General features: G+C 41.4%; 1 protein-coding gene across 2 annotated transcripts in view; it reads right to left on the reverse strand.

Annotated features, from left to right (window-relative positions):
• The window catches only part of PIEZO2 (piezo type mechanosensitive ion channel component 2), a 456415-nt gene that overhangs the window by 354402 nt on the left and 80895 nt on the right, over positions 1-21118 (reverse strand). For both annotated transcript variants that reach the window (XM_044243416.1, XM_044243417.1), the window contains exon 2: positions 16660-16755. In XM_044243416.1, the coding sequence (XP_044099351.1) occupies positions 16660-16755 (96 nt within the window). The remainder of the gene's footprint in view (positions 1-16659; positions 16756-21118) is intronic.

Here is a 21118-nt window from a genome sequence, read left to right on the forward strand (position 1 = left end):
AAAGAATGTTCTGTAAACATCTACTGAATCCCTCTGGTCTAATATGTTGTTTAAAGCTGATGTTTCAGATGTGAGAACGATCTGGCTGTGACATCTGTCACCCCATTGATCACCAGGGTTGATTCAGCTGATCTGGCTGGCTAGGCAGGTGTACCCTTCCTCCTTCATCGTGCCATGTGTGTCCCTCCCAAAGCTGTGCACTTAGTCAAAGAGGAAGACCTTCCTGGATAGAAGAGAGGACCGTTCTTCGGTCAAGGGTATACGAGTAGCTGTGCTCCCCTGCTAGAACCCTCAAACAGGCTCTCAGGTCCATTTGTAGGAGAATGGAGGGTACTCAAACTTCCAAGACTCCAGACACATCCAAATGAGGTGCTGCATGTGGCAGTCTGTCTTTAAAAATTTTTTAAATAAATGGACATCAGAAAAAAGCAGGAGTGGCAATCCTTATATCAGATCAATTAGATTTTAAGCCAAAGACTATAATAAGAGATGAAGAAGGACACAATATCATACTCAAAGGGTCTGTCCAACAAGAAGATCTAACAATTTTAAATATCTATGCCCCCAACGTGGGCGCAGCAAACTATATAAACCAATTAATAACAAAATCAAAGAAACACATCAACAATAATACAATAATAGTAGGAGACTTTAACACTCCCCTCACTGAAATGGACAGATCATCCAAGCAAAAGATCAACAGGGAAATAAAGGCCTTAAATGATACACTGGATGAGATGGACATCACAGATATATTCAGAACATTTCATCCCAAAGCAACAGAATACACATTCTTCTCTAGTGCACATGGAACATTCTCCAGAATAGATCACATCCTCGGTCCTAAATCAGGACTCAACCAGTATCAAAAGATTGGGATCATTCCCTGCATATTTTCAGACCACAATGATCTGAAGCTAGAACTCAACCACAAGAGGAAGTTTGGAAAGAACACAAATACATGGAGACTAAACAGCATCCTTCTAAAGAATGAATGGGTCAACCGGGAAATTAAAGAAGAATTGAAAAAAATCATGGAAACAAATGATAATGAAAATACAACGGTTCAAAATCTGTGGGACACAACAAAGGCAGTCCTGAGGGGAAAATATATAGCGGTACAAGCTTTTCTCAAGAAACAAGAAAGGTCTCAGGTACACAACTTAACCCTACACCTAAAGGAGCTGGAGAAAGAACAAGAAAGAAACCCTAAGCCCAGCAGGAGAAGAGAAATCATAAAGATCAGAGCAGAAATCAATGAAATAGAAACCAAAAAAACAATAGAACAAATCAACCAAACTAGGAGCTGGTTCTTTGAAAGAATTAATAAAATTGATAAACCCTTGGCCAGACTTATCAAAAAGAAAAGAGAAAGGACCCAAATAAATAAAATCATGAATGAAAGAGGAGAGATCACAACTAACACCAAAGAAATACAAACTATTATAAGAACATACTATGAGCAAATCTACGCCAACAAATTTGACAATCTGGAAGAAATGGATGCATTCCTAGAAACATATAAACTACCAAAATTGAACCAGGAAGAAATAGAAAGCCTGAACAGACCCATAACCAGTAAGGAGATTGAAACAGTCATTAAAAATCTCCAAACAAACAAAAGCCCAGGGCCAGATGGCTTCCCGGGGGAATTCTACCAAACATTTAAAGAAGAACTAATTCCTATTCTCCTGAAACTATTCCAAAAAATAGAAATGGAAGGAAAACTCCCAAACTCATTTTATGAGGCCAGCATCACCTTGATCCCAAAACCAGACAAGGATCCCATCAAAAAAGAGAGCTATAGACCAATATCCTTGATGAACACAGATGCAAAAATTCTCACCAAAATACTAGCCAATAGGATTCAACAGTACATTAAAAGGATTATTCACCATGACCAAGTGGGATTTATCCCTGGGCTGCAAGGTTGGTTCAACATCCGCAAATCAGTCAATGTGATACAACACATCAATAAAAGAAAGAACAAGAACCATATGATACTCTCAATAGATGCTGAAAAAGCATTTGACAAAGTACAACATCCCTTCCTGCTCAAAACCCTTCAAAGTGTAGGGATAGAGGGCACATACCTCAATATCATCAAAGCCATCTATGAAAAACCCACCGCAAATATCATTCTCAATGGAGAAAAACTGAAAGCTTTTCCACTAAGGTCAGGAACACGGCAGGGATGTCCATTATCACCACTGCTTTCAACATAGTACTAGAAGTCCTAGCCTCAGCAATCAGACAACAAAAGGAAATTAAAGGCATCCAAATCAGCAAAGAAGAAGTCAAATTATCACTCTTCGCAGATGATATGATACTCTATGTGGAAAACCCAAAAGACTCCACTCCAAAACTGCTAGAACTTATACAGGAATTCAGTAAAGTGTCAGGATATAAGATCAATGCACAGAAATCAGTTGCATTTCTCTACACCAACAACAAGACAGAAGAAAGAGAAATTAAGGAGTCAATCCCATTTACAATTGCACCCCAAACCATAAGATACCTAGGAATAAACCTAACCAAAGAGGCTAAGAATCTATACTCAGAAAACTATAAAGTACTCATGAAAGAAATTGAGGAAGACACAAAGAAATGGAAAAATGTTCCATGCTCCTGGATTGGAAGAATAAATATTGTGAAAATGTCTATGCTACCTAAAGCAATCTACACATTTAATGCAATTCCTATCAAAGTACCATCCATCTTTTTCAAAGAAATGGAACAAATAATTTTAAAATTTATATGGAACCAGAAAAGACCTCGAATAGCCAAAGGGATATTGAAAAAGAAAGCCAAAGTTGGTGGCATCACAATTCCGGACTTCAAGCTTTATTACAAAGCTGTCATCATCAAGACAACATGGTACTGGCACAAAAACAGACACATAGACCAATGGAACAGAATAGAGAGCCCAGAAATAGACCCTCAACTCTATGGTCAACTAATCTTCGACAAAGCAGGAAAGAATGTCCAATGGAAAAAAGACAGCCTCTTCAATAAATGGTGTTGGGAAAATTGGACAGCCACGTGCAGAAAAATGAAATTGGACCATTTCCTTACACCACACACAAAAATAGATTCAAAATGGATTAAGGACCTCAATGTGAGAAAGGAATCCATCAAAATCCTTGAGGAGAACACAGGCAGCAACCTCTTCGACCTCAGCCGCAGCAACATCTTCCTAGGAACATCGCCAAAGGCAAGGGAAGCAAGGGCAAAAATGAACTTTTGGGATTTCATCAAAATCAAAAGCTTTTGCACAGCAAAGGAAATAGTTAACAAAACCAAAAGACAACTGACAGAATGGGAGAAGATATTTGCAAACGACATATCAGATAAAGGACTAGTGTCCAAAATCTATAAAGAACTTAGCAAACTCAACACCCAAAGAACAAATAATCCAATCAAGAAATGGGCAGAGGACATGAACAGACGTTTCTGCAAAGAAGACATCCAGATGGCCAACAGACACATGAAAAAGTGCTCCATATCACTCGGCATCAGGGAAATACAAATCAAAACCACAATGAGATATCACCTCACACCAGTCAGAATGGCTAAAATCAACAAGTCAGGAAATGACAGATGCTGGCGAGGATGCGGAGAAAGGGGAACCCTCCTACACTGTTGGTGGGAATGCAAGCTGGTGCAACCACTCTGGAAAACAGCATGGAGGTTCCTCAAAATGTTGAAAATAGAACTGCCCTATGACCCAGCAATTGCACTACTGGGAATTTACCCTAAAGATACAAACGTAGTGATCCAAAGGGGCACGTGCACCCGAATGTTTAGAGCAGCAATGTCCACAATAGCCAAACTATGGAAAGAACCTAGATGTCCATCAACAGATGAATGGATCAAGAAGATGTGGTATATATATACAATGGAATACTATGCAGCCATCAAAAGAAACGAAATCTTGCCATTTGCGACAACATGGATGGAACTAGAGCGTATCATGCTTAGCGAAATAAGTCAAGCGGAGAAAGACAACTATCATATGATCTCCCTGATATGAGGGAGTGGTAATGCAACATGGGGGCTTAAGTGGGTAGGAGAAGAATCCATGAAACAAGATGGGATAGGGAGGGAGACAAACCATAAGTGACTCTTAATCTCACGAAACAAACTGTGGGTTGCTGGGGGGAGGGGGGTTGGGAGAAGGGAGGTAGGGTTATGGACATTGGGGAGGGTATGTGGTTTTGGGTAAATTGGAAGGGGAGATGAACCATGAGAGACTATGGACTCTGAAAAACAATCTGAGGGGTTTGAAGTGGCGGGGGGGTGGGAGGTTGGGGTACCAGGTGGTGGGTATTATAGAGGGCACGGCTTGCATGGAGCACTGGGTGTGGTGAAAAAATAATGAATACTGTTTTTCTGAAAATAAATAAATTGGAAAAAAAAAATTTTAAATAAATAAATAAATAAAATAAAACTGATGATCAATTTTCTGTCTGGATGATCTATCCATTGATATAAATGGGATACTAAAGTCCCTTACTAATATTATATTACTGTTGATGTCTCTGTTTATGTCTGCTGATATTTGCTTGACATATTTAGGCATTCCTATGTTGGATGCATAAATATTTGTAAATGCTAGATCCTCTTCTTGGTTTGACCCCTCTCTCATGATGTAATGCCCTTCTTTGTTTCTTGCTATTGTCTTTCTTTTAAAGCCTGTTTTGTCTGACATGAGTATTACTATCTTAACTTTCTTTTCATTCCCATTTGCAAGGAATATCTTCTCCCATCCCTTCACTCTCAGTCTGTGTGTTTCTTCAGATCTGAAATGGGTCTCTGCAGGCAGCACATTGGGCTTATTTTTTCATCCATTCAACCACACCATGTCCTTTGATTGGAGCACTTAGTTCATTTACATTTAAAGCAATGGATAGATATGTACTTGTTGCCATTTTGTTGATCATTTTCTGGTAGTTTTTGTAATTCTCTATTACTCTCTTCTTTTCCTGCACTCTTCCCTTGTGATATGGTGACTTTCTTTAGTGTTACATCTGTATTCCTTTCTGTATTCTTTGTGTATCTATTGCAGGCATTTGGTCTGTGGTTCCCATGAGGTTCATATGTAAAATCCTATGTGTATAGAGTCTATTTTAAGTTAAAGTCCATATATGAAACTCAAGCTAACATCATACTCAATGGTAAGAAGGTGAAAGCTTTTCCTCTAAGACTGAGAACAAGACAAAGATTTCCACTCTTGCCACTTTATCCAGCAGAGTATTGGATATCCTAGCCACATCAATCAGACAAGAAGAAGAAATAAAAGACATCGAAATTGAAAATAGTAAAACTGTCACTATTTGAATTCAGTAAAGTTACAGGATTCAAAATTAATATAGAAATCTGTTCTATTTCTATACACAAATAATAAGTTATCAGAAAAAAGAAACTTTAAAAACAATCTCATTTACAATTGCATCAAGAAGAATAAAATACACAGGAATAAATTAAAACAAGGAGATGAAACACCTGTTCTCTGAAAACTCTAAGACCCTGATGAAAGAAATTGAAGATAAATGGAAAGATGTTCATGGACTAGAAGAACCACTATTGTTAAAACGTCCATATTATCCAAAGCAATCTACAGATTTACTGCCATCCCTAATCAAAATGTGAATTTTTCACAAAACTGTAACAAATAATCCAAAAATTTAGTATGGAACAAAAAAAATCTCTGAATAGCCAAAGCAATCTTGAGAAAGAAGAATGAAGGTGGAAGTACCATGCTCCCTGACTTCAAACTATACTACAAAGCTATGGTAATCAAAACTGTGTGGTACTGGCATAAAAACAGACACACACATCAGTATAGAAAGCCCAGAAATAAGCCCGCACTTACACAGCCAATCTTCAACAAAGGAGGCAAGAATATACACTAGGGAAAAGACTCCTCAATAAATGGTGTTGGGAAAACTGAATAGCTCCATGCAAATGAATGAAACTGGACTACTTTCTACACCAGACACATGCCAAAAAATCTGAAATGGATTAAAGGTTTAAATATAAGACCAGAAGTACAAAACTTCTAAGAAAAAAAAAACATAGGCAATAAAACTTCTAGGAAAAAAAATAGGCAATTAAACAATAGTTTTTTGGATCAGTCTCCTTAGTCAAGGCCAACAAAAGCTAAACTAAATAAATGGGACTACATAAAACTAAAAAGCTTCTACGTAGCAAAGGAAACCATCAACAAAACAAAAAGGCAACCTAATGACTATGAAAAGATATTTACAAATGATATAACCAAGAGTAATATTCAAAATATGTAAGGGACTAATACAACACAATATAAAAAAATCAAACAACCCAATTTAGAAACGGGCAGAGGATCTGAATAGACATCTCTCCAATGAGAACCTGCACATGACCAACAGACACAGGAAAAGAGGCTCAATATCCTCAATCCTCAGGGAAATGCAAATCAAAACTACAATGAGATACCATTTTTGCTGTGTACATGGAGGAAAGGGAATCATTGTGCACAGCTGGTGAGAATGTAAATTGATACAGTCGCTGTGTAAAGCAGTACAGAGGTTCCTCAAAAAATTAAAAATAGAACTACCATCTGATCCAGAAATTCCACGTCTAAATATTTATCCAAAGAAAATGAAAACACTAATTCAAAAAGAGAAATGCACTGTATTGTCACTGCAGCATTACTTAGTCAAGATTTGGCAGCAAACTCAGCATCCACTGAAAGATGAATGAATGGATTAAGAAAAAAAACGCACACACTAGAGATACATAGTGGAATATTACTCAGCCATAAAAAGCATGAAATCTTGCCATTTGTGCCAACACAAATCTGTGTATAGAAATCTGTTCCATTTCTAAAGGTGGACCTAAAGGATACTGTGCTAAGTAAAATATGTCAGATGGAGAAAAACAAATACTGTATGACTTCACTTATATATGGAACCTAAAACAGAAATGAGCAGCAGACTTAGAGAAACAGAACAATCTGGTAGTTGCTGGAGGAAGGTAGGGGATAGACTAAATAGGGGAAGAGGATGTAAAAGTACAAACTTCCAGTTATCAGAAACATAAGTCATGGGGATGCAATGTAGAGCATGGGGAACATAGTTAATGATATGGTAACGACATTGTACGGTGATGGTGGTCAGATGGATTGAGGTGATCAGTTCATAATGTATGTAAATGCTGAGTCTCTCTGTGTTATACACCTGAAACCAATATAACAGTGATGTCAACTACAATAAAAACTGTAGGAAAGGATCTATGGTTTCTAGAACTCCTTGTCCACCTATTCAGCACATGTCCCAGAACTAGGTTCCCATGAACACGACCTCCCCATATGTAGGTCTCTCAATATTATACCTAAGACCAGTGTCAAGGACTCCCGAGAATGTAAGGAACCTGCCCAAGACCATGCAGTTAATAAATGGCAGAGCTGGATTCATATCCTAGGGACAGAGAGCCTGTACTATCTACCTTACTATATCCAATTGCCCAGTACAAGTCCCGACCCGGGGTGGGGGCACCCATAAATGTTTGTCAAATGAATAAACAAAAGAATGGTAATTTAAGGATGAAGTCAACAAACTGGTATCAATTAAGATGAACTGTCTCACTGTAATGATAGGACAGCATCTGAACAACAGCCGAAGCCATATTACAGGTCTGGTATATCATAGTCAAATAAAGCCAAAACTGCCGCACTTCTGAAAAACTATCCTTAGGCATAAGATAACATGACCCAACATTTCCTGAGCCGAGAATTACATGTATATTCCCTGAAAGGCCCTGTGTCTGACTGAGCAGGGTTTGCCAAATTCGAAACAACAGAATATTACATCTGTACCATCCCCAAAAGGACCTGTAATAAATTCATTCAGAAATCCAAGAAACAAGCATCTCATTATTTTTGTTAGCACTCCTCTTGGTGGTGAGCATAGTAAAATACCTAATAATTTACTCAATTAAATATATTCTTGCTTTTTGCTTTATTATGACATAATAAAATATAGTAATAATAAGTCTAATGGTATAAAGACTTAACAGTGTTTTTAACAAAAACCAGATGCAAGCAGTTTTAAATATCTGCTACTATTTCCTCTCTGACGTCTAAACACATTCTGACAAGTTAGCAGACCTCGTTGACTCTTCATGTAGGCAAACTGAATATCATTCTTTTCTTGGGGAGTTGTGAATGATTTGGGCATAGTACATCCTGGGTGAGAACCTCAAAATAAGGTCTGTTGATGATGATGGTTATTTCACACACACATACACACACACACACACACACACACACACACACACAGTGACTTCTTATGGTTAGTACAGTACAATTTCCTCCTAAACTAAGATGCTTGTTCAGAGCTGGATAGAAAAAAGGATTTTTTTTTCTCCCCTATCATCTTAGAATAACTTGAGCGATAATTTACAAAAGTTAACTCAGCCCACTAAAAACTTCACTTGCTCACCATTGTCACCAAGGCATAGTGAAGCCTCCCCTTTACTACCCTCTCTAACTCTGTCCCCCTGCAAAATGTTGAAAGAGATCCCAATAACCAGAAAAAAATACGTTCTTAGTAAGTTGTGTGTGTAAATGCAAGGAATTATACCAGGCAAATTGGTACCTTGCTCAAAATAACAAAGCAACGTGATTTTAGGAAAAAAAAAAATCTATTTCAGGAGCTCACTCCTTTTATCACAGGGGAGAAAAATGTCTTTTCCACAAAACCATAAATTGAAAAATATTGGAGGGCACAGCCAGAAATGGTTAGCAATGTGCATTTCCATTATTCCTCTGGCAATCTGACTGACCTGGACACAGAAATGGGCCCACTACCTGTGCCTCACCTATTCCAGGAGGCATTAACCATCATAACTGAAGGACAAAATTTAAGAAAGATCCTCACAGACACCCAAGGTCCTTCCCTTTCCCCCACCACTGGGAGTTTTGTTCTGATCTCTCATGGGGTTGCCCAATCTTGGTGAACATTTGGAAAGAAGGCCCTCAGAAGGAGAGACAGGAAGATAACTTTGTTTTTAGAAATAATTACATACCTTAGACAACAATCATCTCTATTTGCCTTAGTGTGTGTGTGTGCTTGTGTGTGTGTGTGTGTGTGTGTGTGTAATGTAAACATTTCACATGTGAATTGATGAGATGATGAGTCTTCTAAGCTATTCTTACCATAGGTCAACAGTAAATATTGCCCAGAGAGGGCTGTTGTCTTATAACTTGGAGAATGCCTATTCAAGTAGCCCTCAATTAGTAAATGACTGTACTTATCGAATAGTGCTAGTAAAATAAGATGCTTTTATCTGCCAGCTTGTAAAAGAACATATTAGCAAAGGTAACTTATTGGCAGGACCAAGCAAGCAGACGGAAGCAATTTCTAGCAAATAGCAAATTTCACGCTACTGCTAGATGTATGCCTCTAATATTAGAACTTTATTTATCAAAAGTATATGAGAAGATGTAAAATTTCCTGTTGGAACCATCTGAAAAAGGCTCTGGACACTGAGCACTTACAGAGTCAAAACCTAAGGATTTACGGTCAGGTTCATGAAAGAAGGCAGTCTATCCCAGCTTAAGGGGAAGGACTCCTGCGGACACATGGAAGGATTTGGTGAAGTGAGATGGCAAAGGACAACAGGCACCTGGACTGGCCAAAATATGACTAAGCCTCACTAATGTGGCTTACCCACATGCCTTAATAAAGAGGAAATCGTCATAATACCAGTACCTTAGTATATGGTATTCCTAGTTTGTTAAATGGATTTATTATCTAGTTCACAATAAATGTGGGTTTTTTCCCCACAGAAAAAAGGAACCACTTTCCTACAGAATGGAGGTTCTGCCTTTTCAATAAATCATTTTTATATCTTTTAATTAAATTACTATATAGGGAGTGCTTGGAACAGTACCTGTGACATAAAAGTTGGTTACTTTTACTATTACTAACACTTTCAGTTCAGCCACATCTCTAGATATTACATCTGATTCTCTGGTCTGGCTCAAGAAGACACTACTTAACTATCAGGGTCAAGATTCCAGAGCAAATCTAGTAATCACTGCTTCCTTCAGGCTTCTTCTCATCTGGGTATCTCATTTCATAATGACCTCCTAGAGGTAATATATCTTTACATCTACATGTATTCATCACAGAAAGATGGCCCATGTATATTTGTCATTTGGGGGTATCGGCAGTGGTATTCTCACTCAAAGAAACTTTAAACCTCATTTATAATGAGGCATGGCCTTCAGAGACTTTGTTTATACTAAATACTCTGGGTTTTATCTTTTTTTATTTTTCCTAAAATTGACATGACTAATTTCATCATCAGTTTCCCCTGCCCCCTGCATTGGACTTGACACCCAATGTTGTACATATCAGACCTACCTTAAGAGGACAACGGTTTGTTATCATTGAGCCTACTCAAGGCAAACTCTTTACACAACTGCAAAGAAGGAGTGTGAGATTGGGTTAGAGAAATGACAGCATCACTGAGTAAGTATATGGTTTACAAAGACGATCTCTTTGCAAGAGGTTATCTCATTCGATGAGATATGATATCTGTGTGTTTGGGAGGCTACTCTAGTGAAGAATGCTGTTTTTTTCTCCTTTTTATCCTCCACAAATCCAAACACAGTGCTATATAAAGGGTGGTCTTCCAATGAATCGTTGTTGAAAGAAATAACAAGTCACAGTTAATAAGATATATTTTGTAAATAATATAACATGTATGTCATCAATCTGCTCCAATGAAAATTCAAATATCTCCTTTAAATCTACTCAAACTGTTTCTCCTGACCAATGTACACAGAGCCTGGTAATCTATCAGTCAACAAGTACTTATTAAGTGACTAGGTTTCCCTTGTCTCTTGCAGATCTCCAGAGGACCTTGTTCTGTCCTGGGCATGAGTCAGAACAACAGAGTAGCTAGGAGGGCACCGCCCCCCACAAGACACCTGTGTGTCCTAGTCCCCCACAGGACATCTGTGTGACCTGATTCTCAACCCACCTGGGATTCAGTCTCTGTCCGTAAGGATTTTTGATAATAGTTTTTAATAATAGTAGCAGCCCCCTCCAAAGGTCATTGCAAGGATTAAATTAGTTCATGCATCCGGATAATAATATGCACTTAATAGAGCTATTGGCTCTCTATTAACACGTTGCTTGACTTGAATGTTACTTAGCAAGGAAGCCTGGAAATCACATAATTCTTAAATAAATATTTAGAGAGCACTAGGAAAAGTCCTGAGATAAATACTGGTGATGGTTATACACATGAGATTGAGATTTCTAAATCTTGCTCACTCTGATGTTCAAAGTAATGATGTTGTTCTTCATAATAATTATATTATTATTAGCCAATATATACCAAGCATTTACCACGCTCTTCTTCCGTATCTCATACGTTTTATTACTTAAGAGTCCAACCAAACAAAATACAACTCTTCCACTATATTGGCTGATGTGATCTACTCAATAAGCCATTAGATATAGGAAACCCGTGTCTGGTTAAAGAACTTAACAGCTCCTCAACTTCGAATGTTTGGGCTACCTGCAGCTAATTATTTACGAGTTCCTCTTTAATGGAGTGCAGTCCCAATCTGAATGCAAAGCACACCATTAGGTAAATAGCAGAAAATGATTTATTTCCCTTCCTACAGTATTATATACTTAAATAAAATGCCTATAATTTTAAGTAAGAGCATAAAACACCTCAATTTATTAAATTTCTTATGATCCTCTGATCCCAATAAAATTTAGTATAGCAAAGTCCCATGGCCCATTCTACCCTAAGCTTTTGTCTGTGAAGGACAGTTATACATAATAAACTGTTCTATGATGTTTGCTACTATGGATACTGAGGTAAGCATAGGACTATAGTTGTTTTATAAATGTTTCTAAAATCAGGGACTCCAAGAATAAGTTCATTCATTCATTCATTCATTCATCCCATAAATATTTACTGACTGCCTATTACACACCAGACATTGTTTCCGTGTCCTGGAAATACAGCAGTAAGCAAAACAGCAAAATCTTTCCCATCTTGAAGTTTACGTATTAGAAGAGAAGGAGACTCAATAAATAAATGTATTAAAGTGGGGCTCTGGCTTAGTTTCAGATTCAACTCTAAAAAGCTGGGATACCAGGCTTCCCTCATTTTCCCATGAATCCCATGGCAAATTGGGGTTCCCTGCCCCATGGAAGATATGAAAGAGAATGTTGGAGAAGCCGAGAGAATTAAATATTGTAGAAAGATTTTCCAAGCCTGGTGAGAGTTGCTTCCAAGAGATGCCTTGTGAGCTCAGGGGACAAGCTTCCCCAAAATATGACTTGCCTGGGAAATTCAAAGGGCGAGAAGAGAGGTGAAGGTCCTTTGAGGGAACTAATTGCACACTGACCCATGGCAGATCAAAGGTCCCTGCTCTCCACGGGATGGTATGCACACCATGTGTATGTGTGCATGCATGTGCGTGTGTGCGTGTGTGCGTGTGTGAGTCCCTTCAACCACCAATTTCCAGTGAAAGATTCCACTGTGCGCTGTTACAGACAAGGCCTTCTGGGGGCTGGGGAATGGGTGCCTCAGTCCTTAGAGGGGATTCCAAATTTCTACCTCAGCTTCCTGCACATCGTGGCTTAAAAGAGTTTCTGACAGGGGTAAGTGCCTCCAGGACATGTCCACCCAGGTGGAGTTGCGGGGGGCAGGGGGTGGATCACTGTTAAGTAACTAGGAACATTTTGCCTGGTGAAAAACAGCATTAAGGGAAAGAGGATCCCCTCCACCACCACCCCTCACATTTGAAAAGCTATAGGTATAGTTTACTGACACTGAACATGAAAGGGTCTCATTCGATTCACATGACTAATAGGAAAAGTGCCAGTCATGGCCCGTCTGCACAGATCGGTTCCCTCACTGCCTCCTATGGTTCTAAAAATGCACAGGTGATTCTTGTTTCCGAGTTCTGCTCCTGACCCTCCACGTTCTTCCCCCCATTCCTCCCTGCTCTGCAGAGACCTAGGTTCCCCAACCTTCCTCTTGACTTCTTGGCTCTTCCGTCGTCTTTGGTAACCCACCCCCTCCATCACATTTCCTCTCAAAGTACCTAGAGTGGCTTGTGGTTTCTGGTTGGGTCCCGACTGATACAATCCTCCTAAGATAATTACACCTCTGAAGATCTTTAACAGAAAAATGAGAATTCTAAAATCCTCGATTGATAAAAGACCCACAAAATGATGTCATCGAAGCCAATCCCATCACAATATGACTATAATCTAATTATGTTATCTTCTAATGACTATAACCCTCCAACCTCTGTTAATTCCTGCTTTCTTGCTCTGGGTTGGGTACGACAGCTTGGGTATCCCTATGCAGTCAGCTTCAATATCCTTATGCAGTCAGGCGGACTTCAAGTCTACCCAAGAAAGAACTGCCTAAAACCTCCGGAGGAGACAGGTAGCTGCCCTGCCCATCTGTGACTGGGAAGAGACAGCAGGCACATGGTGGAAATGGCCTCTATCTACTACTGGTCGCCGGAACAGGTTCGGTGACTCTTGCCCCAGTGGTTCCAATGAGGGCCACGAGTAAGTGGCCATGCCACCATACTTACTCTGATTCTTTTTTTCACTTGATACCATTTCAGCATATGACGGCTGACTGCCCCCGATCGTCCCTCCTCTAGGAAGCATCATCTCCAGCCTTGTGACAAATCTCCGCTAAGTCACAGGCATGGGGGGCATGCCCATTGCACTCTGATGTTCTGGGAGTTGCGGAGGCCAACGCCATCAAAATAAGCAGACATCCTTGTCCCAGACCGCAGTGGAGACACTGGGGTTTACATTCAGAACTATCCCAGGAACAAAGCCACAGGAATACCCTCCACGCTACAACTGGGAAATTCTCCCTCCACATGCTGGGCCCTCTATGGAGACACTTACAGGAAAAAAGAATCCCACAAAAGAAAAATAAATCCAACAGACCAAAGGCAGGGCAGAGGGGCACGGAGTAACTTTTACACGTCTGCACTACACTTCCAATACGGTGTGTGTGTGGTGGGGGCGGGGGGGTGGATTCTAATGTCATTTCGTGGTCCTGGTAATGGCAATGCACGCAGACGCCTTTGGCTCCAGAGGCAGTCCGAAGTTACTTGTGGCTTCAGGCAGACTGTCTTCGAGCAGATGGTGTGGAGGTTGCTAACGGTTCTTTCAGTCTGACAATATACTTTCTTACCAATTCATGAGAAATGTGTGTGAACATGAACTTGAAGTTCCGAGTATGTGTGTGAGCCCACATCTTCCAGAAAAGCCACATGGCGGTCACTCTTCCAGACCCATCACTGCCTGCATTCATGCCCTGTCGCCTTCGATGTCCCAGACTGTGCACCTCCAGAAGTCCCCAGCATGGGATATCTCAAAACACAGATTTACCAGTGCCTGGACTGCAAGTTCTATATGGTCAAAAAACAATGTGTGGGCGCCTGGGTGGCTCAGCTGGTTGAGCAACTGCCTTCAGCTCGGGTCATGATCCTGGAGTCCCGGGATCAAGACCCACAGTCTGTTTCTCCTGCTGACCTCTCTACTCTCATGCTCTCTCTCTAAAATAAATAAATAAAATCTTTAAAAAAAAAAAAATGTGTGGGACACCGTGTCCTAGAGACCGCCTGCATTTCCATAAACAAACAAATAAATAAATGAGGTTCTGTTGACTATCAGTCACACTGCTTGGCACTGAAATGCAGGAAAGAGGAAAGTAATGGCAACACTGCTTCCATAATCCTAACTGGAAAGATGCTTGTGGGTTTCCCTTTTGAGCCCTGGGCTTCCCTCTCCAGCACCAGGAGCAGCACCAACAGAGGCGTGTGGGGGGGTCATTGTGCTTTGTTTGTGCACTGACCTAGTCACATTTTGTTAACTCAGGATATTGCTTTACACAGAGAAGAGCTGCTGTTTGCTTTTGATTTTATGTTTCACTCTGAGCTTCCTGACATCAGTCCCCAGTGCACCTAGCTATAAACAATGGGCCGACTATCCCATACTTTGGATATAGTCTTACACCAACTCCTACAGGGACGGAAGCACCCCGACGGAAAGCAGGGCTGGTGAGCTGGGAAGTAGGTAAAGCCCGGTGCCGTCCCCTAAGTCTGAAGGGGAAAATCCCATTATCTGATTTCCAGATAAAATAATAAGGAGACACCTTGATATAAAAGCAAGAGATAATTTAATTGAATCTCCTTTTTAAAGCACTTTCTCCTGAATGTGTATGATACCTTCTTTTTTTTTTGAAACATGAACTCCAAGCCATGAAATATAGCTTGCCTGTATGTTAATCATCTTGGCTCCGAAGCCCAAAAGTAGTCTGTTTCAATGTCTTTGCTAATGTCGAACTGTCCAAATGAGGCTAGACTGTGTGTGGTCCCATGAACAGGGATGTTGGGGTCTGACAAGGATTTGTATACACTCACTTTTCTCCAGCTCCTCTTTACTTTTTGCATTAAGTATTTAAGTGACTTGGAAGAGCTGTCACTTAGGTTCTTCCTCAGGCAGGAAAGTCATCACAGCATGTGTGTCCTAATTATTCAGATATGGAAACATAATATGCATTATAAATGCAATAGTTAAGAGGGAGGTAGGAAAAACAGAGCCGTTCTTTGCTGTTCTGGGTACACCAAGTCTTCACTTCTTTTCCTGAAGAGTCACCAGCATGAGTTGAGGACAATCAATGGCCTTTCCCATGCCACGCAGTTGGTGGGGTTAAACACAACTTCCTTTTTTTCCCCCCAGATTAGTATACATACGGTAAGCCATCACAGATTCCTAAGACATGGGGCACAGTCCTTGTTTCTCATGGTATTGTTTGGAAAACTAAACTACTAAGTTGATCAGGTATGGTTTAATGTTTATACTTGTGGAAGGACTTCAAATATATAAATTCACAAGCCAGACCATGCTTCCTAATGAGAGCCTTAGAAGAAACAGTCACATTCTTTTCTGTGCCTGCAGATTCTTGCAGAGCAATGGGAGATGGATCTAAAATTTTGCAGTGACATGCTTGAGAAACTATCCCTTGGACTCGGGTTACTCTCTTTTAGTACTCATTGGAGGCATATGTAAGAGATCTCAGCTGATGTATAAACAAGTCATGATGGGATGTGGTCTTACCCAGCTCTCCTGTTTGTGGCTTGGAAATGTAAGACGATGCTCTGTCTCCTTTCCATCTCTGCCACATTCTCCCCAACAACCCAGTATGCAAAGCGTGTGCCAAAGTTGCTCACCCTCTGCCTTATTTTATTGAAAATGCATTGAGTTCATTTCAACTAACCAAAATGTTCCAGATACATCACAGGTCTGCCAGTAAAAACCTACTCAGGAACTCATATGAGAGGACAGCTGTATAAGGGACAAAAACATGTCACCAGCAAGCTCCACCCTACTCAACTTGTAGCCGCCCAAATGCTTCCTGCCCGCTCCTGGCTGGACCAGCATGATACACAGACCGCATCTCTCCCATCAGATAAAGATGGACAGAACAGCCCAGCAAAATCCATTCAGAGCATGGTAGGGATCATCACATTACCATTATGCGGTCATCCATTACAGGGCACCATCCCATGGTGGGGATCATTACATTTCCATCTCTTACCTTGCATCGTCGCTTTTGTTGGTTCTGAGAACAAAGGGATGAGCAAGAGGTAGATGAGGTAGACAAAGGAGAGCCCATTGTACCGGAACGCGCACGCTGCAGTTGGGAAGAGAGAAGAGAGGGAGAACGTCATTAATAATGGCAGGCTGCTGGGCCCAAGGTGCACAGACCTGTGTGGGTCACTGCATCAGGGACCACTGGATCCAATGGCTACCCAAGTGGGTATGTCAATTAGGAACTAAAAACTGAGCATTTATTCTGTGTTTATCACTATGTTGAACATCAAGAGAAATGCAGAATTAGAATGCATGACCCCTGCTCTTAAAATCTAGTCAAGAAGGCAATACCCATAAACTACCTGAATGAAGGTAGTCCTGAAACAAGTCATCAATTGGAGGAAGCTGGAGAAATTAAATGGCTACAGAAATATAGAGGGCAACAGGACTGGTGAGGGTTTGGGATGTTCAGGTAAGGTTGGCCACAGAAGAAAGGAGACAGAAGAGAAAGAAAATAGAAGAATATTTCTTCAGTGCTCCACGGCAGAGCTTTTCACAATTTATCTCATTTAATCCTCATTTTCTAAGTTAGAAATGCTCAGGCTCAGAAAGACTCATAATCATTCACCTGAATCTCCCAACTAGGATTTGACCAAGTTAAAATTAACCTTGGGTCTGCCAGGCTCCTGACCCCATGCTCCTTCTTCTGCATTGTTTGTCCTAGAGCTAGAACTCCAGAGATTTGCTCCAAGGGGGTGCCTTCCCTCTCCAGATTCCCATCTCCCCATCCGTGAAGCAGACCTGATAACTGTTTCTAACTCGTAGACTCATTCCGAGGAATAAATAGAATGATATATAATAATACTGTGGCTCAGCATCTTATGCACAGGAAACCCTCAAAAACACCAGCCTTTACCATAAACATCCTCATTATTATCCAGGGAGAAGAAAGCATGAAGTGTTCCATGCAGAAAGAAAATGAGCACATTATAGCAATAAAAAATAAATTTATTGGATGACTAAAGAAAAACTAAAGATGAGAAGGACTGAGAATGAGTCTCCAGGATGAGGAAATTGGTTCAGTGATGATGAAGGTGGAAAACGTTGGAAGGAACCTTGGTAGAAGGAAAAAATGGAGGGCAAGAGACCTGGTACCCAGACAGGGAGACCAGATCAAGAAGTTGCTAGCTCGAGAGGGGATTCGAACACTAGGAGCATGGCATAAGCCAGGCCCCAGCCCTTGCTTCTGGTGGCTTACTCCCGAAGCCAGCAATCAGAGACACAGTAGAGGAAAGTGAGGCCTATTGTGCTAGGGAAGGAGGAAAGCCACAAATGGTGCTTTTTCATTCCAAAGGAATCATGCACATATTTGTAGCTTTTTTACCATCATGGGTATTCCTAACCTCCTTCATGAAAGATCCAAGGCGGGAAGAAACTTTCACACTATTCTCAGGGCTCATAGGAATATATATAAATGAGACAATGTACAAAAATGAAAACATATGTTTGAATTGTCTTTGTAGATTTTTTTTCTTCGGCTTCTTATTTCTCACCCATAGTGGAAGCTCCTTAAAAAACAATTCAAATATATCTGGCGATTCATTTAGTCGATAAGTATTTATTGAGCATGTCCTACATGCTGGGACCCACAGAGGTTCTTTTCTATCTCTGGGAACTTATATTTTGGGGGGAAATGTATGGTAAACAGCAAACACGATAAAAAGTCAATCACAATGAGCCCTGGAAGACAAGCACTACGTGAACAGGAAGCCAGCAGGGAAAGGGGGAGCAGGGGACTCTGGGGGGAGGAGGACTGGCTGCAGCATTCAGGAGAAGCACTGAAGGTAGACCATTGTTGGGAGAAAGTGAGATGTGGGCCAACGGTGGGTGAGCCTGCGGACAGAGCCTCCGTGGTGCCAGAGGGGTCTTGGAGCTGAAGAAGGCCTCACCTATATGACTTGCCCCAGAGAGCCCCACAGGGAGCCTAAGGTGCCAGGAGAGTCCCCGATGAGGATAGATCATGTGGACTTGCAAGAGATGCGAAGGCCATGGCGGTCACTTTGAGGTGTCAACTGAGTGCCGGCTGTCACCCTCAGTTCAAGCCTGCAATCCCGGTTCCTGCCCCCACCTGCAGCTCCACGCCCCAATGCACCAATGCATACACCGCGTTCTGCACTGCTGCCCAACTGAACTGCCAGCACCTTCCCCAGGTTTTGCTGCTTCCTGCCTCTAGGTCGTGCCAGCACTCCTCCCTCCGACTTCAACACCTTCCCGTCCTTCCTCCACCAGGCATATCGCTACAGGGCTCCCAAGTTTCCTTTTCTGGGTCACGGTCCATGTCCACAACCTCCCCAAACAGATGCATTTCACTCCCTGGTGCCTTTTCCAGAACACTTGTCATTCAGTGTCGCAGGCTTTGGTTAGATGTCCGTGAGCATCTCTGCTAGCGCCACGGCCCAGGGCAGGAGGTACTTGTGTCCAGGTAAGGAAGGAAGAGTGAATAAATGAATGAAATGGAATGAGAAAGACATGAGGGGCATGTGGGAAGGAAATCAGGGCACGGTCACATAAAAACGTCACAGCTGACATTTCAACAACAATAAATAAAATAAATACCTAATCAAGTGGAACGTTTCTTTCTTTTTAGTCTTGGGCTGTTTCTGCAACATTGAAATTAGTATTGTGCAGCAAATTTCTGGGTATTTCTGAGTATTTCTGGGTAAAAACTAAAACAGAACTCACTTGTATGATCATAGCACTTTAAGGAACATTGTCAGGGACCCATCTGCTGCTAATTTATCTCATTATTAGCTTACAGCAACGTGCTTGTTCTGTGTCAAGCCCCGATGGGTACACTTCATGTACGTTAACTCATACTATTACTATCCTCCTTTTACACAGACCATTATTACTCCCTTTTGACACATGAAAAAGCAGAAAGCACAGCTAAGGAACCAGGCGGTGGTCTGAGCCTGGGAGTCTAGGGCCTGACACTGTACTATCACTAGGAAGCATCATGGCCCCAGCATGAAAACATATTCTCACCTGTCCGTCCTGTCCCTAGTTAATCATCAGGGGTTTAGTGAGCCAGAGCCTGGCCTCAACAGGATGGCAAAAGCTCTTGTATGGATCTTGCTGTTTCTGTTTTATAACCTCATTCTGTAAGGTTTCAAATTATACATGGTGGAAATGTATTTACGGAGGAAATTCTGCAAGATTAACTTCGGGGCCAGGGAGGAAAGGAGCCTGCTCTTGGTTTCCCACATGGCAGCCTGCAGTTATCATTATTTATAGAAAAGTCTGAAGAGCCTCAGGAGAGAACAGGGACAACCCAGGGTGACAGGCAGCCTCCAAATGGTCTCCAGTAATCGCCACCTCCTGGTTGTCACACCAGGATGTCCTCCCCTGCTCTTGAATATGGTCTGGAACTAATGACTCATTTCCGGCAAACAGAAACTGTAGAAGTATCACGATACTGCATGGCAGCTTCTATCCTGGGTGTTCCTCTGCCTCTCCCCTTGTTCACTGTCAAGGAAGCCAGCTGCACTGTTGTGAGTTGTCCCAGGGAGAGGTATATGGCAGGGGACTGTAGTTGCTAGCCAGCAGCTAACCCTCACCAGCGAACAGCCACAAGAGTTCACTTGGAAGCAGCTCCACAGTCAGGAGCCTCACCACCCCTTTGGCGGCAGCCCTGCGAGATAGCCTGTGCCAGAGGTGCCCTGCCACCAGCCCCCCAAGCCACACCTGGCTTCCTAACTCCCAGAAACTCAGTGTGTTGCTTTAAGCTGCTAAACACTTCAGTAATTTGTCACAGCAATAGATACCCAAACTTCAAAACAAAACAAAACAAAAACAAGCCACTTGTAAAAACCCAACTTCATTTATTTTTACCTGAAATTATCCCATTTGACTGATGACAGTAGCCCAACTGCTGAATTCCCTACTTTACTTTTTATGTATAAAATTGCTACCCAAGAGCTCCCCCAAGCTGATGGGGGCTTCGAATGACATTTCTAAGGGAGTTATCCCCATCAAGACAAAAATATGCCTTTGAACTTGTCGATAAAACATATTTGAGCTAGAAAAGCCTTAGAAGGCAAATAGCAATGGTTCCTTTATCAAGCATGATGTTGTCTTTGTTCAGGAGCACATCCTTACTCTTCTTGAGGAGCTCCCTTACTCTACTGCACAACGTTCCCAGCTACCCGACACCTCTCACTCTCAGGTCACCTGGACCTCTGCCCTCTGCCTCAAAATTTTGACTATTGACAGTACAGTTTTTTGAAATGCACACCAAGTTGTTCAAAGGAGAAAGATTCTCTGTTCTGGTAAATAACACACTGTTGTTTCCACTATTCCTACCTGGTCTTACCCCCCCCCCCCAAGTATCATGTGGAAACCTCTCCAAAGGGATGACAACAGTTGACAAGAATTTCCCAAACAAAAGAACTTGCCAAGCCTAG

This window comes from Neovison vison, chromosome 3, assembly GCF_020171115.1.
Source record: "Neovison vison isolate M4711 chromosome 3, ASM_NN_V1, whole genome shotgun sequence".
Taxonomy (NCBI): Eukaryota; Metazoa; Chordata; class Mammalia; order Carnivora; family Mustelidae; genus Neogale; species Neogale vison.